The following is a 19,349-nucleotide window of genomic DNA, read 5'->3' on the forward strand; positions in this document are numbered from 1 at the left end:
TGTCCCCTTTTAATTCTATCTGTGCCTGCAAATCACACAAAGCATTCATGTACTGTGATGTGACCTTTGGGGGAGAGAGAAGTAGTACAGGGAAAGAAGATAAACAGACAACCAAAAGCCAAGGTACAGCCAAAGAAGGGATACAGAGAGGGTGAGTAGAAAGACAGAGTAGGTATGAAACCAGATGCTGCTGAAGTACAGAAACATCTGAGCTGGTAGTATTAGGCCAGAGGGTAAGAGATATTATTAAGTGAATTACATTTAGCGCATCAAGAGGGTAGGTAGGACAGAAAAGGCAAAGTGCTATCACTGAAGAGGTTATGCCAGGTGAGGATGGATCTGGATGCATATGGCTGCATTCATAGTGTAGCTGTTTTTGCTATAGACTCAAAATTAAGAATATGGCCCAAATCAGAAACCCTGGGTACATTTCTTTGTTGTTATTACTGCCACCAGAGGACCACCAGCAGCAGCACCTCAGATAAGGGCTTTAAAGTTTATCAAGTATTTTCATACACATTTCATTTTAGACACTTAAGCTGTCACACTCTTGGCCAACCAATTTTTAAGGATTAATAAAATTCCTTGATAGGAAGAAAACAACACAAGGAGAAAAATTATGAGTGACTTTTTCAGGAAGGGTATATGCTGAGAAACCAAATTTTGAGTAGAAGAATCAATAATTATGTTCAACTGCACGAGAAAGATTCCCATCCTCTTGGTTCTGCAGGTTTCTAAATCCCCTAGGCCATTTTCTTGAGAATTAAGAGTTCAACAACAGGAACCTGTCTATGATGTCTCATCTTCTCAGAAGGGACAGCACAGAAGAAAAATTACAAAATTTCCAATGACTCTTCCATGGAAACCTCTTAATTATAGTCATTATACAACTGAAGTGAATAGGTAGAATTCATACAGAATAAAAATATTTAACTCCTAAAATATGGGGAAAAATATCTGGGTTTCTCACCATACACTTATGAATGAATGATTTAACCTAACAACTGCAAGTTCCATCATTCATGTTAATCTAGTATCAGAATCACAGAGTCTATAGGGATACTAGAGGCCATCTGGTCCAATCTAGTCAAGAAGCCTCTCTATAATTATGCCCTCCCTCAAAGCATTCATCCAGTTTTCACCTGAAAAGCCTAAGGGGGAACCTGCTATTTGGAGAGTCTACTATATTTTTAGATCTCTAATTGTCAGAAAGGAAATCCTTCCTTACATTAAAATGAAATACACTTGTCTGCAACTTCCACCCAGTGGCCCTAATTTTTCCTGCAGGGCCAAGAATGAAAAACAAGTTGAATTTTTCTCCTATCCAACACTCTTTGGATATTGGAAGACAGTGCTCATGGTTCTGCCAAGTGTCTGCTCTTTGTTCTCCAAGTTAATTCTCACTGGGCAAGACTTTGATGCCTATCAACTTTCTGGTTGCTCCCCATTGTCCCTTGTCTCCATCTTAAGATGGGATATTCAGTATAGAACATTCTTCAGAGAAGAGAACAGAAGAATACTGGCTTCCCTGGTCTGGGACTCTAGGCCTTTCACAATATATCCCAAGATGGGTTTTCACTTTCTTGGCTGCCATATCATATTGACTTACACTGAATATGCAGGCCATTAAAACCTTTAGATTTTTTTTCACATGAATATTGCCCAGCCATGGCTTCCCCATTTTAGAATTGTGTGGTTGCTTGAATGCAAACATGGGCCTTTATATCTATCCCTATAAAATTTCATGTTATTTGGTTTAGCCTATTTATTCTAGGTTACCAAGATCTTTCTGAATGTTGATTCTGTCATCCAATTTGTCATCCCTTCCACCATGTAATGTCACCCAAAAATCAGATAAGTGTACTTCATTCACAGGTCAGTGATTTAAAAAAAAAAAAAGAGGAAGAGTAGTCCAGGGCAAAAGACAAGATTCCCAATTCCCTTCAATAAAGACCTTCTTCCAGGCTGACACAGAGCCATTAACAGCTAACTCTTTGAGTTCCGTTTTTCACCAATCTCAGATCCACCTGGCTTTACTATTACCTAGATCAAATCTCTCCATCTTCACAAGCATAACAAGAACAGCGCTGTCAAATGTACCTACTATTTCAACAGCATTTTCCTCATCTTCCAGTTTAGTTACCCTGTCAGAAAAATTATGTTAGACTGGCATGGCTGTTTTTGATGAAGTCACGCTAGCTCTCTTGGTGGTTACAACTCACCTTTCAACACATTCACAAACCACCTATTTAACAATATATTCTAATTTTTGAGGATGAAGTTGCTGATTTGTTTACACATTCCAACCCTGTTCTCTCTTAAAAAAAAATATCAGGACATTTGGCCTTCTCCAATCTTAAGATATCTGTCCCATTCTTTATTATCCTTCAAAGTCCTCTAACAGTGATCCTGACTCTCTCCAAATGCAAATGTTTAAATTGGGCAAAAATGAAACTAACTCCAAATTCTGCAGCAAAATATTTGGCATTACTGGTTAGCCCCTTTTCATCTGTAAAGTCATTCTAAAGCTTCCTGTTTTTGTGTACTCTTTGAGGAAGAGGTTTAACTCTGTAAGCTGTAGATTTTGTCACCCTGGAAGGGTTTCAATTTCTGTTCTGAGTTGATAACTGAACAGAATGAATTCTTAACAAAAGAGGAAGAAGAACAGCGTAAGCCTGAATTCTGATTAGTTCTATACCAAATATCACTGTCCCAGTGTTGTCAGAGGAAGAAAAAAGGTCCAAGGGATAGTAGAAGTATGGCATTGGGATTTACAAAATGAATTAACTATGGGCAAAGGAAGTAAAAACTCCAATGAAAGATCTAAGACAATACTTGGATAGGTATTTCAAAATAAGTAAGAACACAATTCCCAAGGCTCCATTGGTCCATTTTCTGGGACCAGGCAGTCGTGATGACCCATGGTATACATCCAGGTTGTCAGGAGACTGCCAGGTACAGCAAAAACATTTGAAGAACTCCAATGTCTTTCCCCTTTTACTCCTGCATTTCAACGTTACTGGGATCACAATTATCCAAGTGATTTTAAAAGGGAGAAAGAAAACAGGAAATGCTACCTAAATAACTCAAAAACCAAAGGTAAAATCCTATTTGTGAACTCCAGTCCTTAAAAGGAATAACAGTGGTACTTACAAATTTGAGCATGTTCCAGTCAAACACATAGTCATAGGAAAAACCCTGGCGATGGAACAGGTTCCTGAAGAGCTGCCTCAGGTAGGAATAGTCAGGTTTGTCATCGAAACGCAATGAACGACAGAAATTCAGGTATGTGGCAAATTCAGCTGCAAAACATTGAGAAACTCAAAGCTGTATTCATGGTATGGAAATTTGGTTTGAGTGTTAGTATTAATTTTTTCCCCTACAGTTTGCTTGCATTTATTTTTATCTTCTACTGTTCTAAACACATAAAAAATAGAACTATGATCTAAAGCATAAATGAAATCTGAGGTACTCATCATTGTTCTGGAACTTAGATCCCAGAAGGAAATTTATTTTGGGAAACTGATGCTACTAAGAACTAAGACACGTGTTCTGGGAATGCCCAGATGAAGAACATGAAGAAAAGGTAATGGAAAAATCACATCAGGAGCTGAAAGAAGAACTGTTTCAGCAGCAAGTGAAATGAGGCAAGGCTATGGAATAGAACGCAGGCCATCTAAGAGATAAGGTCAAGGTACTGGGCAAAAACCTGTCTATCCTTGACAATAAGAGATGTTCAACATTTAAGCAGCAAAGAAGATAAGGAAAGGTTGTGCAAAGCATTAACGGTCTGTCACTTTTCTGGTATGGAGAGAAAAAATGTTTCCTTCCACAATGCTTCTTCTAAGGACAAAATGGAGGTGCTGAGAAACAAGATTACAATTTTTTTTGTTATCATATTATATTTCTTCCACAGCACAGACTTATAACTTACTAAATGACAATTTAACAATGTGGAACAAGTAGACCCCCACAGAGACTTACAAGGGTAGCCTTTACACAACACTTCAATGGGAGTGGACATTTTCTTTTCACTAATTCTTTCATATTTTTGTCTCTTGGTAGCAGCCTTCAGCCCCTGCCAGGGTAGGGACCCCAAATTGAAGTACATCAACACATAGCCCAGGGACTCCAAGTCATCCCTTCGAGATTGTTCTGAAGAGAGAGGATAAAGAAAACTATATGACAGGGTGACAACATGCATTCATTCACTGTATTTTTAAAGAAGTAACAAAAAAAAAATTCACAAAGTAAATGTTTAACAGTCACATTATGGAGAAAAGGAAAAAACCTTTAAAAATTACAATAAAATTTCTTGGGTCCTTTGGATTTATAATAAATTGCCATTCTTTTTTTTTTTTTTTGGCTAGGCAATGGGGTTAAGTGACTTGCCCAGGGTCACACAGCTAGTAAGTATGTGTCTGAGGCCAGATTTGAACTCCAGTCCTTCTGAATTCAGGGCCGGTGCTCTATCCACTGTGCCACCTAGCTGCCCCATAAATTGCCATTCTTGCCTTAAACTAAATCAACTAACCCTTAGGCTAGGGTAAAATAATCCCATAATCAGCTGATTGTAAATAAAAAGCAAACAGTTACTAGCTCCTCACATCCTTAAAAAAAAAAATGCTTTCAATTCAGTTACTCAGAAACTACAAACTATCTGCCCCAAGGATTTAATGGTCACTGGTTCCATAAACTTTGAAGTTAGCACATTCTGATGATGCCCAAGAACACAGGTTAGCAGCTATTACATTTCCAGATTTGAGAGATAAGTAGTCCAGAAGGCTCTCTTATGTCAATGACTCCCAGTTTTCTAAGCAGAAAAGTATACTATATACAGGCTCACCAATTCCAAGATGAGTGTTGATGGAGGCATAACGAGCAGTTCCTGTGAGGTTTTTATTCTCACGATAGGGTATGTGCTGATGGGTCCTAGCATCCCGGTACTTCTTGGCCAACCCAAAGTCTATAATGTAGACTAGGTTACCCTTTTTTCCCAGTCCCATAAGAAAATTATCCGGCTTCACATCACGGTGGATGAAGTTCTTTGAATGAATGTATTCAATCCGACTAATCTATAAGCGAGAAGTAAAAAGAGATGATCAAGATGCGAGCAACAAGATGGAAGACTAGATATTTTCTCTCATCCCCATGACATCTCAAACCTCTCCAAAACAGAAATTATGCACCAAAGATAAAACAACTTCAGGTGTCTCCATGGTCATGGACACCCAGAATCCAAAAGCATCTTAAAAAATAAAAACCAAAACCCAAACTTGTTATGTTCATTGACATTTAAGTTCACTCAGCACCTGTCCCCCAGCTCCCACACTACCAGCAGTAAGGCACCATTCAGCAGATTCAAGGACTTAAGGGCTTGCAACAAAATATACCTCTCTACTCTGGTGCCCCCTTCCTCCATTGCCTTGGAGAGTTCCAGCTCCAGGCTGCCAAAGTTCACTCCTAACATTATGTGCTCCAGAAGCCCTTGAGGAGCAAAAGCATGCTGGGAGCTGCCATCGTTGCAGCAGCAGAAACCCTGTAGCACTAGTGCTGCAGAGCTCTGACCTGCTGGGGCTGCCAATGCCATGGTGGACAATCACATAGCAACTCTCTCAACTGCTGGTGTCAGGCCAGAGAACTGAAAAGCAGGTAGTGGGCAGGCCACCAGGTGAGGACGTTGTGTGTGGAGGGCTGTGTAGCACTCCACTAAGCTGGAGATAAACAGCTCAACATTCATTTGGAGCAAGTTCTGCTACCTAAAAATCACTTGGGGCAGAGATCTGGGTTGATGAACCATGAATTACCTGGTGTAAAAGGAGGCTGAGAAACTTTGAGATCTAGCCTCCAAGGAAACCACCAACATAAAAGACAAAGCTAGAAAGTGTGCAATAAGGGGAAATCAAGGGAGAAAAAAAAAAGACTAAAATTACCAAAGATCTTGGGAAGAAGAAAACTCAAAGGTCTTGAACATAAGCAGATACATCAACAAGGAAATCATTTAACTACAGAAGGAAACAGGGCTGTAGATCTAGTAAATGAGTTCATGCATCTGAATAAATACTGCAAAACAAAGGAAAATGATCCAAGATTTGAGACAGAAGACTCTATAGAATGATAAGGAAAACATGGAACTACCACACACTGTTCCTGAGAGGCTCAAATGAGAAATGAGAAGTCTGAGAGCAAAATTTATGACCCACAGAGCAAAAATAACGGACAAAACAGAAAAACTAGAACTTGTGATGGCGAATCTCAAAGGAACAAGAGAATGGAATGCAAATATACAGAAGTAAAAAACAATCTAGAAAAGTAAAAAACAACAGCATTAAAAGAAAATATGCTAATTATACAAACAAAACATACTGATCTTAAAGACAGGATGCATAGAAAAAAAACCTAAGGATCATGGGTGTCCCAGAAAATATGATCTGCCCCCTCAAAATAATATCATTGTGCAAGAAATAATAAAACTGCCCAGAACTTCTGAACGTAGAAAAAGAAATATCGATTGAAAGAATTCATAGATCATCTCCAGAAAAATAAATCAAGGCTAAAAACTCCAAGACACATAGTTGTTAAATTTAACCAATTCAGAAACAAAAAGTTTTACAAGCTACCGGGGGAAGGATTTTCAAACACAAAGGAAAGGACATTCCAATAATGCATGTGTATATTCTGCACCTATCAGAAAACTAGAAGAGAATGGAATAATGTACTCTTAAAGGGCAATCAAGCTCAGGATGCAGCCCCAGGGTGGCCTACTCTGCAAACCTAAGCTAAACTGTAAGTGAAAAAAGGTGGACATTCAATAATAGAGGCATTCCAAAACATTTTTAAAAAGTAAACCAGAACTAGAGATTATTTGCTTCTTAAACACTCAAAACAAACAACAGAAATGCAAACGGAGTGAATAAATGCAGGAGCCATGAACAGCAACAGAGTAACAGCTGAGAGACCAGTAAGAGATGCCTTCCTAAATCTACACAAGGAAATGGAGGTGAAGGTGGAAGTCTGGTGGAGGTAACAGTGAAAACGTAGGCCTAGAGTGTTACCGACAAGGTGACACTGCCTATAGATGAATCCATGTTTGGTTTTTTTGGCAGAACTACAATACAACACAGGAACATGCATGAAAGGGGATACAGTGAGCAGGAAGATAGAGAGGAATGTGTGATGGGCCAGGAATGTGTGAATGGTCCATGGACTCATTCTGTTGGGTCAAATAGAGAGCTAACAATGGAGAATGGTAATCAGCAGCCTTAGAAAGAAACAGCCTGCAGGGTAGTGGGTGGGGAAGAAGGGGAAGATGACTGAAAAGGAAGAAGGAAAGGAGGCTTTGCTTTGGTGGCCGAAGGATCCACTGATGAATGCTGCTATGGGTGAAGATGGTCTATGAAGGAAGATAGGCACCTTAAACTGCGTGTGGTCTAGGGAATCTAGTGCTTTCAAAGTCCACTCATCCTAACCTCAGGAGAGGAATCAGATCTCCTGGGGGGCAACTTGGGGAGTAGTAGAGCATGAACCTTCAAGAAGGAGACTTTGAGGCAAATGGGGAAATAAAAACAGTAACTGAGGAGGGTACAGATCAGCTGCATAATCAAGGGGGAGAGGCCCTATGGGGCAGTAACCTCTGACCCCTGTAGTACCTGGCATTGTTTTAGGAGATACAATGGAAAAGGCTAAGTGGGGAGAGGGGGTAAGCCCTACAAGGAAGTGGCAGAAACCAACACAGCAAAAAGCCTGTGGTGGATGCCTAGGAATTTTTGACTGCATGAAGAATACAGAGAATAGAAAGAAACCAGATAATTACAGGGGCCATGAATCAGGAGAATGAAGGCCTAGAATAGACAGAGAGGACGGATAATGAAGAGAGTAAATGAAATTCTTTTTTTGAAAGGGGCATATAGAAAAGAAATAAAATTTAAAAAACTAGTGAACACAACTAGAAGGGGAAAAGAAAACGGGGAGAATCTACTTGATTGAGAGAAGAAAAAGAAGGGGAGGAAGAAGGAATTATATAACCAGATAAAAGCAGGGGGGGAAAAAAGGAACCAATAAGCAAAACCCTAAAGGGAAAGGAGTAACAAATGAGAGGACAGGATGTGAGGGTGAAGGTAGAGAGCCAGTGGGAATGGGGTCACCTTAAAAAAGATTAAGGTAAAGTAACTCAAGGAATTAATAGTACTGTGTTTACAGAACACAGGGGAAAAAAATCATAACCTGAAAAAACAAACCCTAATTGTTAGAGATAAAAGGAGGAAAATATAAACCTAACTCTCATAACTTTAAATGTTAAAAAAAATCTAATAAATCAAAAAAAAGAATGACAAATTGGATAAAACAAACCCCTACAATCCACTGCTTACAAGAAACACATTTTTAAAAACAAAGACATACACAAAATAAAACTGAGGGAACGAAAGAAAATTTACTACATATAACAAGCAACTTAAAAAAGCAGAAGCTGCCACCATACTATCTGAACAAAGAAAAGAAATTTAAAAAATAAAACAGGATAAACAAAGAAATCGTATGCTGAAAGGAATTATAGACAACAAACCAATATGCTCCAAATATCTTCACATCCAAATTTATAAAGGAAAGAATACAAAAAGACAGAGATAGTGACACAAAAGTGACAGGAGATTTCAATATCCCTCTCTCAGTTCTGGATAAGTCAAACAGAAAGATAAACAAAGAGAAACTGAACAAATTGCTGGAGAAACTAGAGCTAAAAGGTATTTTTTGAATGGGACTGCAAAAACAAAACAAAAAACCTTATTTCTCAGCATCACATGGAACTTTTACAAAAACTGACCGTGTATATTAGGTCAGAGAGAGATTACCAAAAAATATAAAAAAGGCAAAAATAGTTACCATATCCTTTATAAACCATAATTCAATAAAGGTACAGACCCAAATAAAGACTTAATAATGAAATATTAAATAGTGAGTCAAAGAACAAATCATAAAATTAACTAATAATTACATAAAAGAAAATTATAATGATGAAACAACATAACAAAATTTCTGGGTTGCAGCTAAAGCAGTCCGCAGGGGAAAAATCATATCCTTACAAACATACATTAACAAAATAGAAAAGGAGAGGATTAATGAACCGAATGTCCATTTTTAAAATTAGCCAAAAAATAAAATAAGCATAGAAAAGGAGATGTTAAAAATCAGAAGGGAAATAAATTGGAACAAAAAAAACCCTATGGAAATGATAATAAAACTAAAAGCTGATTCTTTGAAAAGACTAATAAAATGGATAAAATCTTAGATAATTTAACTAAAAAGAGAACAGAAAATCATACCAATAAAATACCAAAACGAACAAGGTGAAATCACAACAAAACTAGAAGAACTAAAAAGAAAAATAGACCATGGCATTCATAATTACATGCTTACAAAACTGAGAAGAACACAAAAGAAATAAAAGAATGCCTTAAAAAATATAAAACACCTAAATTATCAGAAGATCGGATAGAAATCTTAAATAAACTAACTTTAGAAAAGGAAAGAGATTTAACTGTAAAGGAAGTACCAAAGGAAAAAATTCCTGGATTCATAGGCAAATTCTATCCAAACTTTTAAAGAACAGTTAGTAGCCATATTTCACAAATTATTCTAAAAAATTAAGGCACTCTAACAGAATCCTTTTTTTCTTTTTGGTGAGGCAATCGGGGTTAAGTGACTTGCCCTGGGTCACACAGCTAGTAAATATTAAGTGTCTGAGGCCGGATTTGAACTCAGGCCCTCCTGACTCCAAGGCCAGAGCTCTATACACTGCACCACCCAGCTGCCCCAATCAGAATCCTTTTATGAGACATATATAGTCCTAATAACTAAACCAGGGAAAGATAAAATAGAAAACTATAGGCCATTGCCATTAATGAACAATGACATGAAAATTTTAAACAAAATTCTGAGAGATTAAAGCAATTTATCCAAGACATTACTCAATAACACCAAATAGAATTTATACCAGGGATGCAAGGATAGTTCAACATTAAAAAATCAATAATTTATCATATTAAAAACAAAAACATCAAAAAACCACATGATCATCTCAATAGACGCAGAAAAGCCTTTGATAAAATAAAACACAAAAAACTCTACAAAGTATAGCCATAGAGAACCTTTCTTTAATATCAGAAAAAGCATCTATCAGATCTAAGACAACTTCAAAAGACTCATGATGGAAAACGCTCTCCACATCTAGAAAAAGGACTATGAAGTCTGAATGCAGATCGAAGCATATCATTTGCGCGCTCTCGCTCTCTTTTTTCTTCTTTCTCGTGGTTTCTCCCATTGGTTCTAATTCTTTACAACATGACTAATGTGAAAACAGATTTAATATGAATGTGTATGTTTAGCCTATATCAATTTACATGCACTCTTGTGGTGGGGGGAGGGGAGAAACAGGGAGAAAATTTGGAACTCAAAATCTTATGGAAGTGAATGTTGAAAACTAAAAATAAATAAATTTATTTTTTTTAAAAAAGGATCTATTTAAAACCAAAAGTAAACATCATATACTAAAGGGAGATGCTTGAAACTTTTCTTATAAAAAGTGAAGGAAGGATGGGCTTACTATCTACTATTGCGTAATATTAGTTCTTGAAATACTAGCAACAGTAAGAAGACAAAAGAAAGAAATTACAGGCATAAAGACAGGTAAAGAAGAGATAAAACTATTCCTATTTGCTGATAATATGATGATTTACTTAGAAAATCCTGAGAAATCAGCAAAGATACTAATTGAGACAGACAATAGCTTTGGCCAAGTTGCAGCCTATAAAATAAATCTCCAAAAATCAATAGCATTTCTATATAACAATAACACAGATGAAGCAAAAACATAACCCCATTTCAAATAAACCACAAAATGCATAAAATATTTGGGGATCAACCCCCCAAAGCACACAAGACTTGTACAGATTCAATTACAAAGTATTTCTTCAGTGCTCATGGCTAGGTTGCATCAATACATTAAGAATGGCAACCACCAAAATTAACTTACATTTTAATACTATACCAATCAAATCAAAGGCATACTTATAGAATTTGATAAAACAACAGCAAAATTCATTCAGAAAAAAAAATCTAGAATATCAAGGGAAAGGATGAAAAGAAGTTAGGGTAAAGAAGGAATGTCATTTCCAGACCTCAAACATCATTACTAAGCAGCAGTCATCAAAACCATCTGGTACTTGTTAAAAAAAATATAGAAAGAGAGGCAGTTAGGTGGAAGAGTGGATAGAGCACTGGGGTTGGAATCAGAGGAAATGGCAAATCATGCCAGTATCCTTGCCAACAAAACACCAAATGTGGTCATTAAGAGTTAGACCCGGCTGAACAACAAGAACAACAAGAAGTCACTAATTATGGGCTAGTTCTTGGGATAAAAATAATAGAGGAAACAGTCCTTGCCCTCAGAAAGTTGCATTTTGGGCAGCCAGATGGTGCAATGGATGGAAATCTAGGCCTGAAGTCAGAAAGACCTGAGTTCAAATAAAGCCTCCAATACACTTACTAGCTGTATGTCCCTGGGCAAGTCACTTCACCCCGTTTACATCAGTTTCCTCATCTGTGAAATCAGATGGAGAAAAAAGTGGCAAACCACTTCAGTATCTTTGCCACAAAAACCCTAAATGGGGTCATGAGAAGTCAGACATGAAAAAAAACACCTGAATAACATAAAGAAAGAGAAAGAAGAAAGATCAATGGAATAGACAAGGGAGAATCAGAAACAACAGAAATCAATAATCTAGTGTTTTTGGTAAAATGGAAAACAAATTACCTGGGGAAAAACTCCTTATGTGATAATAACTGCTGAGAAAACTGGAAAGCAATCTAGCAGAAACTGGGCTTAGACTAGCACTTTACATCATATTCCACAATATATTCTAAATGAATACATCAATTTAATATTAAAGATATATTACAAAAAAAATAGAAGAGAAACATATCAGGTAACTCTTACACCTATGTGTAGGAGACGGATTCTTAAGCAAACAGAAGATAGAGGCAATTACAAAAGATCAAACCATAACTTTAATTATGTGAAACTGAAAAGCTTCTTCACAGACAAAATTAACCTACCAAGAATAAGAAGTGAAGTGGCTGAATTGGTTAAAAAAACTTTGTACAAATTTTTCTGATAGTGGCTTTTTATCCAAGATACATAAATGATAAATACATATACTTAAGACTAATAGCTATTCTTCAACAAATGTCAAAGGATATGAACAAACAGTTCTCAAAAAAAAAAATCAAAAACTATTCACAAGCACATGTAAGAATGCTCCAAGTCACTAATAATAAGAGAAATGCAAAACAAAACATCCTTTAGGTTTCATAGCACACGCTTCAAATTGGCAAAAAGACAAGAGGGCAACTATCAATGATAGAGGAGTTGTGGAATGACAGGCCCACTAATACATTGTTGGTGGAGCTGTGAAATGGTATATTCATTTTAAAAAAGCAATTTGGAATTATGGAAATAAAGTCTGTATTTTTTGAACCAGAGAATTCATTACTAGTCTAATACCCCAAGGAAGACAGAAGAAAGTCCCCATGTACACCAAAATATTTTTGGCAGCACTTTTGGTGACAGCAAAGAACTGGAAATAAAGTAGATGTTCATCAACTGGGGAGTGGCTTAATAAATTCTGGTACATTAATGTAACTATGCTATAAATGTGTGTGATAAATACAGAAAGGCATGGAAATATCTCTATGAATCAATGCACAGTGAAGTGAGCAGAGCCAAGAAAACAATATACACAGTAACTACAATAATGTAAATAGAAAGAACGACACACCAAAAGATCAAAAGTGAATGCAACAAAATTATAAAGAACAAGCAGACTCAAATAGAGATATGAAAGAACACCCCCAACTTGCCCTTTTGTGAAAGTAGAAGTCCACAAGTATTGCATATTACACGTTTTCAGACTTTTCAATGTATTGATCAGTTGTGAGGATTTTTTTTCTTTCTTAAAAATGTTATTTATCATATGGGATGACTCCGTGGGAGGTGAAAAGGGATAATGAAATAAGAAGCAGAAAATAACAATAAAAAAACTCATTTTTAAAAAGATGATCAAAACAAAGCAAAAGGCTACAAAAAACAAATTAGGTGGGACTGAAACTGCAACACATTCAGCTTCCTGTGCACCATGGCCTATCAAAGTACTGTACACACAGTAGTCCTCTGACATCAAGGTATCTGAAGAGATCTTGCAATACAGTTTTTTACTTCACATAAATTCATATTACAAAAATTCGACTATATGTAAAGAATTCTGAAAGAAATTCACAATACAAAAAAACACCTGTTAACTTTACTGTACAGCACTGTGCTCAATCTATTCCTGTTCCTTGTCACAGCTCTCTGTGGCCTCCCACAAAAACAAAAACAAATCACCCTAAAAAAATTGCTCCATGTGAAAGCAGAAGAATGGACTCACAGAAAGACTGCCACCTGCTCAGGGGCTTGGCTTGAGACCTCTAGCACTGAGAGGAGACCTTTTCCCCACTCTGAGTTCTGCCTCCTGCCTCATGTCCATCATCTGTTTGTTTCCAGCACCCCATGCATATTGCCTGTCTTCTCCTAGCTGTCCACATCTGGCCCCCGCATGTCTGACCCTCTGTTTTCTTCTTCTTGGTTCTGGCCAAGCTCCCACATGGCTGGCCCTGGCCCCCACATGCTTCTCATGCTATCGCTTCTGTCTCTGGCCCCCAATGTCCTTAAACTGTACGCTGGCCCCTTTCACCCTTCCCCATATTTGCTGGCAAATTCACATTATGTTTATGTAGAGGTCCGCAGAATAGTCCACTTATATATAAAGCAAGAACCGTCTATAGTTACTACTTCCAATACTTCCAAAGATACTCCTTTCACCAATGCAGACTGCAATTCTTTCTCACCTTGACTGATTGTTACTGCGGACAAAAAAGTCATCTGGGTGGCCAACCTTCTAATGATGAGCCTCTCTGAACTTAGCTAGGCTAGTCCTCAGACAACAGATATATAGGTCCGTATTTGAAGCCCTTCCATTTTGATAAGGCCTGCCAGAGTTTGCAGTTTCCTGGCATGACCTTGGAGAAGCCAGGGTCACTTCTATATGTGTTAGGGCATTTTAATAGAGATTTTAATAGAGAATCTTGTAATTACACGACCTTAACATAAGAATTAGCATTGAAATTCTGGTAAAGATGAATCTGAATGAAAAATCTGATTATGAATGGGACAGGAGAGCCCATGAAATTTGAGTTGTTTTGCTGGTGCTAAAGCTTCTAGCTGGGTAGAGAAATATAGAATCAGTTAACTCATTGAATATTTTAATCATTATCAATAATTCATAGAATATTACTTTCCCCTAAATGTTTTGCAACAATGAGAAAAACAAAAAACCAAATCTATGTTCCAAAATCAGCAACCAACCAACAAATATTAACAAATATTTACTGAATGCCTACGATATGCCTAGCACCTAATTTATTCTCATCAAAAATAATTTCTTACCATCTGGTCAGCAAGTAACAGGACAGTTTTCAGACTGAATTTTCTTGAGCAGAAATTGAAGAGATCTTCAAGGCTTGGTCCCAAAAGCTCCATCACCATGACATTATAGTCCCCTTCTGCCCCACACCATTTAATCGTAGGAATGCCCACTGAAAGAAATAAAAATTTCATTAGATATGGATTATCTGACTTGTCACCACTAAGCCTCGTATTAAAGAGAGGGTGGGAAGGTGGAGAGAAGAATTTTATGACAAGAATAATCTATGTCACTGTTCTCAAGGAGCTTAAGTCTAACTGTAAAAAGCTACACTGTATAAGACAATGTGAAGTGTACAGCAGAATTACAGGCTTCAAGACCCAAAAGGGACTTCAGAAGTCATTTAGATTTAGACCAATCCCTTAACAATACCCCTAGCAAGTAATTAGTCTCTGCTTGAACAAAGGGAATCCATTACTTCAAAAAAACAGTGCATTTTATTTTTGTAGACCTCTTGTAAAGTTCTTCCTTATGTTTAACTACTATCTACTATTTTGTAACTTCCATCCACTGGTCCTTGTGTCAAGAGACTCACAGAACAAATGGAATCTCCACAGCACAAGTATTTGAAAGCAGTTATTAGCACCTTCTCTCTTCCTCCTCTTCCTCATTCTAACCCTCTCCCTTCTTCATGCTAACACCAAAGTTCCATTAACTATTTCTCTAATAACATGGTTGACTCAACATTTTTGTGACTTCCCTAAATCTGTTCTTGTTTATCTATCTATATACTCTAGGAGTGGTCTGATCAGTACAAAGTATATGGTGGGGTTACAAGCTAGATTTCTATTAATTTGTTTTGGCAGCCTCAACACACTGTTGATTCAAACTAGTCTGAAATCAAATACAACTTCAAAGTTTTTTTCCCTCAAATGAAATGCTGCTTAGTTATCAAATCTATTTGATATTTCTGAATTGCAGGCAGGACCTTACATTTACCCTTTCTATTTTCAGCTTACTTTATCTGACCATAATTTTTTAGCTCTTATTTTGTCACCCAACTAAATAACTTTTCTAGTCAGTATTATATCATTTCCAGGCCTGACAAGCATGCCATCAAGATCTTCATCCAATTTACTAATAAAAAAGTTACAAATAACGAAAAGTGTTGAACAAAACAGAGTTTAGGTAAAATCACTGGGATACACTACCAGCAATGGCCTTTCAGGAAGACTTGGATCTGCTGAATAACATTCTTTGGGAATAGGCATTCCACTAATCACGAATCTACTTAACTGTACTATCATACAAGCTTCAGCCCCCCTCCAGCATGCCCAGAAAAGGATCTTAAAACATTCTTAAATGCCATGCTGAAATCCAGATTAACTATGTCTGTAACATTCCCAAGATTATAACTATAAAGTGCTTAGCACAGTGTCTAGCATACAGCAGGCACTTAAAAAATGCTTGTTTTCCTCCTGTCCTACCAATCTAGCATACTTGTCAATGTCAGTCTCTGTTTCCCAAAATTCTTGAAAGACTACTTGTGATAGGTTCAGCTATTCCATCTACAAGCCTTTTCAGTACCCATACTGATAATTTATATCCTACCTAGGCATTTGAAACTCAAGAGTTGCCAAATATTAACTGTCCCTTTACCTGAAATTTTAACAGCTTCAATTCCCTTGTCACAAGTTTTTGCCCTGCTGACATTATTCTTAGAGCTACAATGACATCTTTTTGTAGTCTTCTTTGATTATATTCTGCTGATTCCATCTTCTGCAAGTTTCCTTTTTAAGTCTGAAGCTACTAGAGTATATCAGTCTCTTTTGATATCTCCTCAATTTCTTTTACATGGGTATCATTCATAACTTTATTGCTAGAATTTGATTTTGAAACAGTCTCATCTGTCTGGAGCTAACTTTCCTCTTATAGTCTTAAGCCATACTACCGCAGATTCTGAGACTTGTTTTTACTAAGTCAAATTCTATGTCTTGCCCATACTCAGTTTCCTTTCTTTGGCTAATAATAACCGCTATTTCATCTTATGGCTCCCACTGCATTCATTCTCTCTTCCTGGCTGGTCAGAACTGGGTCAAAGCTCTTCTGCTGCTTCTATCTTCTAAAAGGTAAAACTGTCATCAATTCAAATATTTTATCATTTCTTCTGCTTTTAGGGAGTAAGATTTTCAGCCGTCTTTCATCATGTGTATGAACCAATTTTGTGATCTGCATCAGAAACTACCTTCTGGCTAGGTAGTCTGTATTATACCTCCTAGAATGATATAATTTCTGTTTCTCCTTTTATGCTCAGCCATGATGGTTAGTAGATTTATACAAAAGGTATAGATTTTCTTGATAGTTACTGCTATGCTATTATGTTTCATTTGAACAAAAGACCTTTCCATTGATGTACTATGGTCAAGCACTGTCTCGATAAGTCTTGGTGATACTACTGAGTTGAATCAGGAATTAAAATCTCTGGTATGTTTTGTTTATGACCTATATTCAGTAGACTAAGACACCTAAAGCAGCAAGTCTGCCCCACTTCCTGCCAAATTACCTCTGCAAACTAACAGGCAATTCTTCTATCATTATATATCATACCCAATGTCCTCAAGAGTTTAATTTCGACATTTTTCTCCTTTTCCCTTCCATTTTCAGGTTGAGTATATTGAACTGACTGGAAAGTCTCTGCCTACTCTTCCTAGTTTTTATGGGCTATAATGTCCCTAGTCAAGAATCTATCATTATGTTTACCTTAAACTATGGTCCTGAATCTTGTTCAATATCATCACTTCTAGTCAGTTGTTCATTTCCCAATAAAGTCTGCTTCCAAAGCTTTATGACTTCCAAGGTCACAAAGAAGTCACAGAAATCCTATGTGCAGGTTTTCAAGTCTGCTGCCCAGGATACTTCATAACTCCTAGAAATACTGCAGAGATTTAAGTGTACTGCCACCTTAATGTAGTAGAGAGTGCTGGCCTCAAAATTAGGAAGACCTGGGTTCAATTGCTGCTCAGACTATGTAACCCTGGGCAAGCCCTTTAAATTCGGTAGGCCTCAGTTTCCACATGTGTAAAATGAAGAAGTTAGATTCAAAAACTTTTTAGGTCCCTGCAATCTTAAGTATAAACAATAAATGTCAAAGGAGTTTAGAGGGGAAAAGAAAGATCAATACAACTAGGGAAGGCTTCATGAAAGAGGTAAGACTTGATTTGGATCTTAAAGAATGGAGGTGGTTTGGGTAGTCAGAAAGAAAGGATGGGAGTGAATAATGATATGTGTGCTGGAGGGAGAAAGGATACAAGGGGAAGACAGAGTGTAAATGAAGAAGTTGGCATAAGTAAAAGAAGTTCATATTGTGAACAGAGAAAAGGACTTGAACACAAGATTAAAAAATTTAGAAATGATTTAACAGGAAAAGACTGAGACCATTGTACGTTAAGAAGGAATGAGATATGATGAGAGCGATATTTTCAGAAGATAAATTTCACTGTGTTTTACGTAAAAGCAAGGAGAGATGGGAGGTAAGAGAAAGTTAGGAGATTCTGAATAGTCCATACCAGAAGAGACAAGGACCTAGCATATGATGGTGTTAGTGTGAACTGAAAAGAAGGGCTAAATGAAAGTTATTTTGAAGGAAGAAAAACAAAGATAAAGGGAAGGGAAGAGTAAAAGATGACACCAAGGTTTCAAATCTGGGGGAGTAGGAAAATGATTGTGAAAGCCAAACAGTAGGAGGAAAAGGGTTTGTTCAGTTTTTGATTAGTTGTGCATAGGTAATAGTGAGACATACAAATGGAAATATTCTGTGGGCAGCTAAAAATATAGAATCAGGAGAGGGAAGGAATCCTAAGTCATCTAAGTTGAATTTCTAACCTAACGAAAGAATGAAGTGCTGCTGGAAATAATCAAGCAAAGACGTCATGACAATCTGTTTCTTTGCTGGCCAGCTTGAAGGTCTTTCCTTATATGGAACCCAAATCTGTCCCTTATAACATCTACATAGTAGCCCTGGCTCTGACCCCTGGAACAGAACAAATCTATTCCTTCCTTACACATGACAGCCCTTCAAATATTTGAAGACAACTCTCCAAATTGCAAAATCTTGGGTTCCTCTTAAGAGTCACCCCCCTTGACCTTTCTTTGACTTTTCTCTCTCATCCAATCAAATGCAAAATATTACCAATTTTATATTTTATAGGTTCTCCCTACTTATACAGCCACTACAGTCAGTCAGTCAATAAACATTTCTTAAGTGCTTACCAGGCACTGTCCTAAGCACTGGGGATACAAAAAGAAACAAAAGTTAAGTCCTTGCCCCTCAAGGAGCTCACAATCTAATGGAGGGGATGATAAACAAGCAAATATGTGCAAACTAAATATAGGATAAATAGGAAATAATGAAAAGGAAGGCATTAGAATTAAGACCGGTTGGGAAAGTCTTCTGTAAAAGACAGGAATTTAGTTGGGACTTAAAGGAAGCTAGGGAGGTCAGTAGTTCGAGCAGAGGAGGGAAAGCACTCCAGGCATGAGGGACAGCCAGAGAAAATGCCCAGAAGCAAGAGATTAAGTGTAGTGTTTGTGGAATGGCCAGGAGATTTTGTCACTGGATCAAAGAGTACATGGCAGGGTACGAGACATAAGAAGACTGGAAAGGTAGAGGGATGGTGGGCTAGGTTACAAATGGCTTTGAATGGTAGACAGAGGTTGCTTTTGTATTTGATCCTAGAGGAAATAGGAAGCCACAGGAGTTGAGTGGGGGTGTGTGTGTGTGTGTGTGTGTGTGTGTGTGTGTGTGTGTGTGTGTGTAAGAGAGATAATCAGATC

General features: G+C 37.3%; 1 protein-coding gene across 6 annotated transcripts in view; it reads right to left on the reverse strand.

Moving 5' to 3' along the window:
• CSNK1D (casein kinase 1 delta) overlaps positions 1–19,349 on the reverse strand; it is a 64,214-nt gene that overhangs the window by 23,508 nt on the left and 21,357 nt on the right. For all 6 annotated transcript variants that reach the window (XR_002327269.2, XM_021000967.2, XM_021000962.2 and 3 more), the window contains exons 3-6: positions 14,540–14,688; positions 4,847–5,075; positions 3,985–4,155; positions 3,154–3,302 (exon numbers count right to left, since the gene is read on the reverse strand). Coding sequence is in view for 5 of the 6 variants with exons in the window: in XM_021000967.2 (XP_020856626.1) it covers positions 3,154–3,302; positions 3,985–4,155; positions 4,847–5,075; positions 14,540–14,688 (698 nt within the window). In the remaining variant the exon portion in view is untranslated. The remainder of the gene's footprint in view (positions 1–3,153; positions 3,303–3,984; positions 4,156–4,846; positions 5,076–14,539; positions 14,689–19,349) is intronic.

The sequence above is a fragment of the Phascolarctos cinereus genome, unplaced genomic scaffold (genome assembly GCF_003287225.1).
Source record: "Phascolarctos cinereus isolate Bilbo 61053 unplaced genomic scaffold, phaCin_HiC Scaffold_5;HRSCAF=322, whole genome shotgun sequence".
In the NCBI taxonomy this organism is placed as follows: Eukaryota; Metazoa; Chordata; class Mammalia; order Diprotodontia; family Phascolarctidae; genus Phascolarctos; species Phascolarctos cinereus.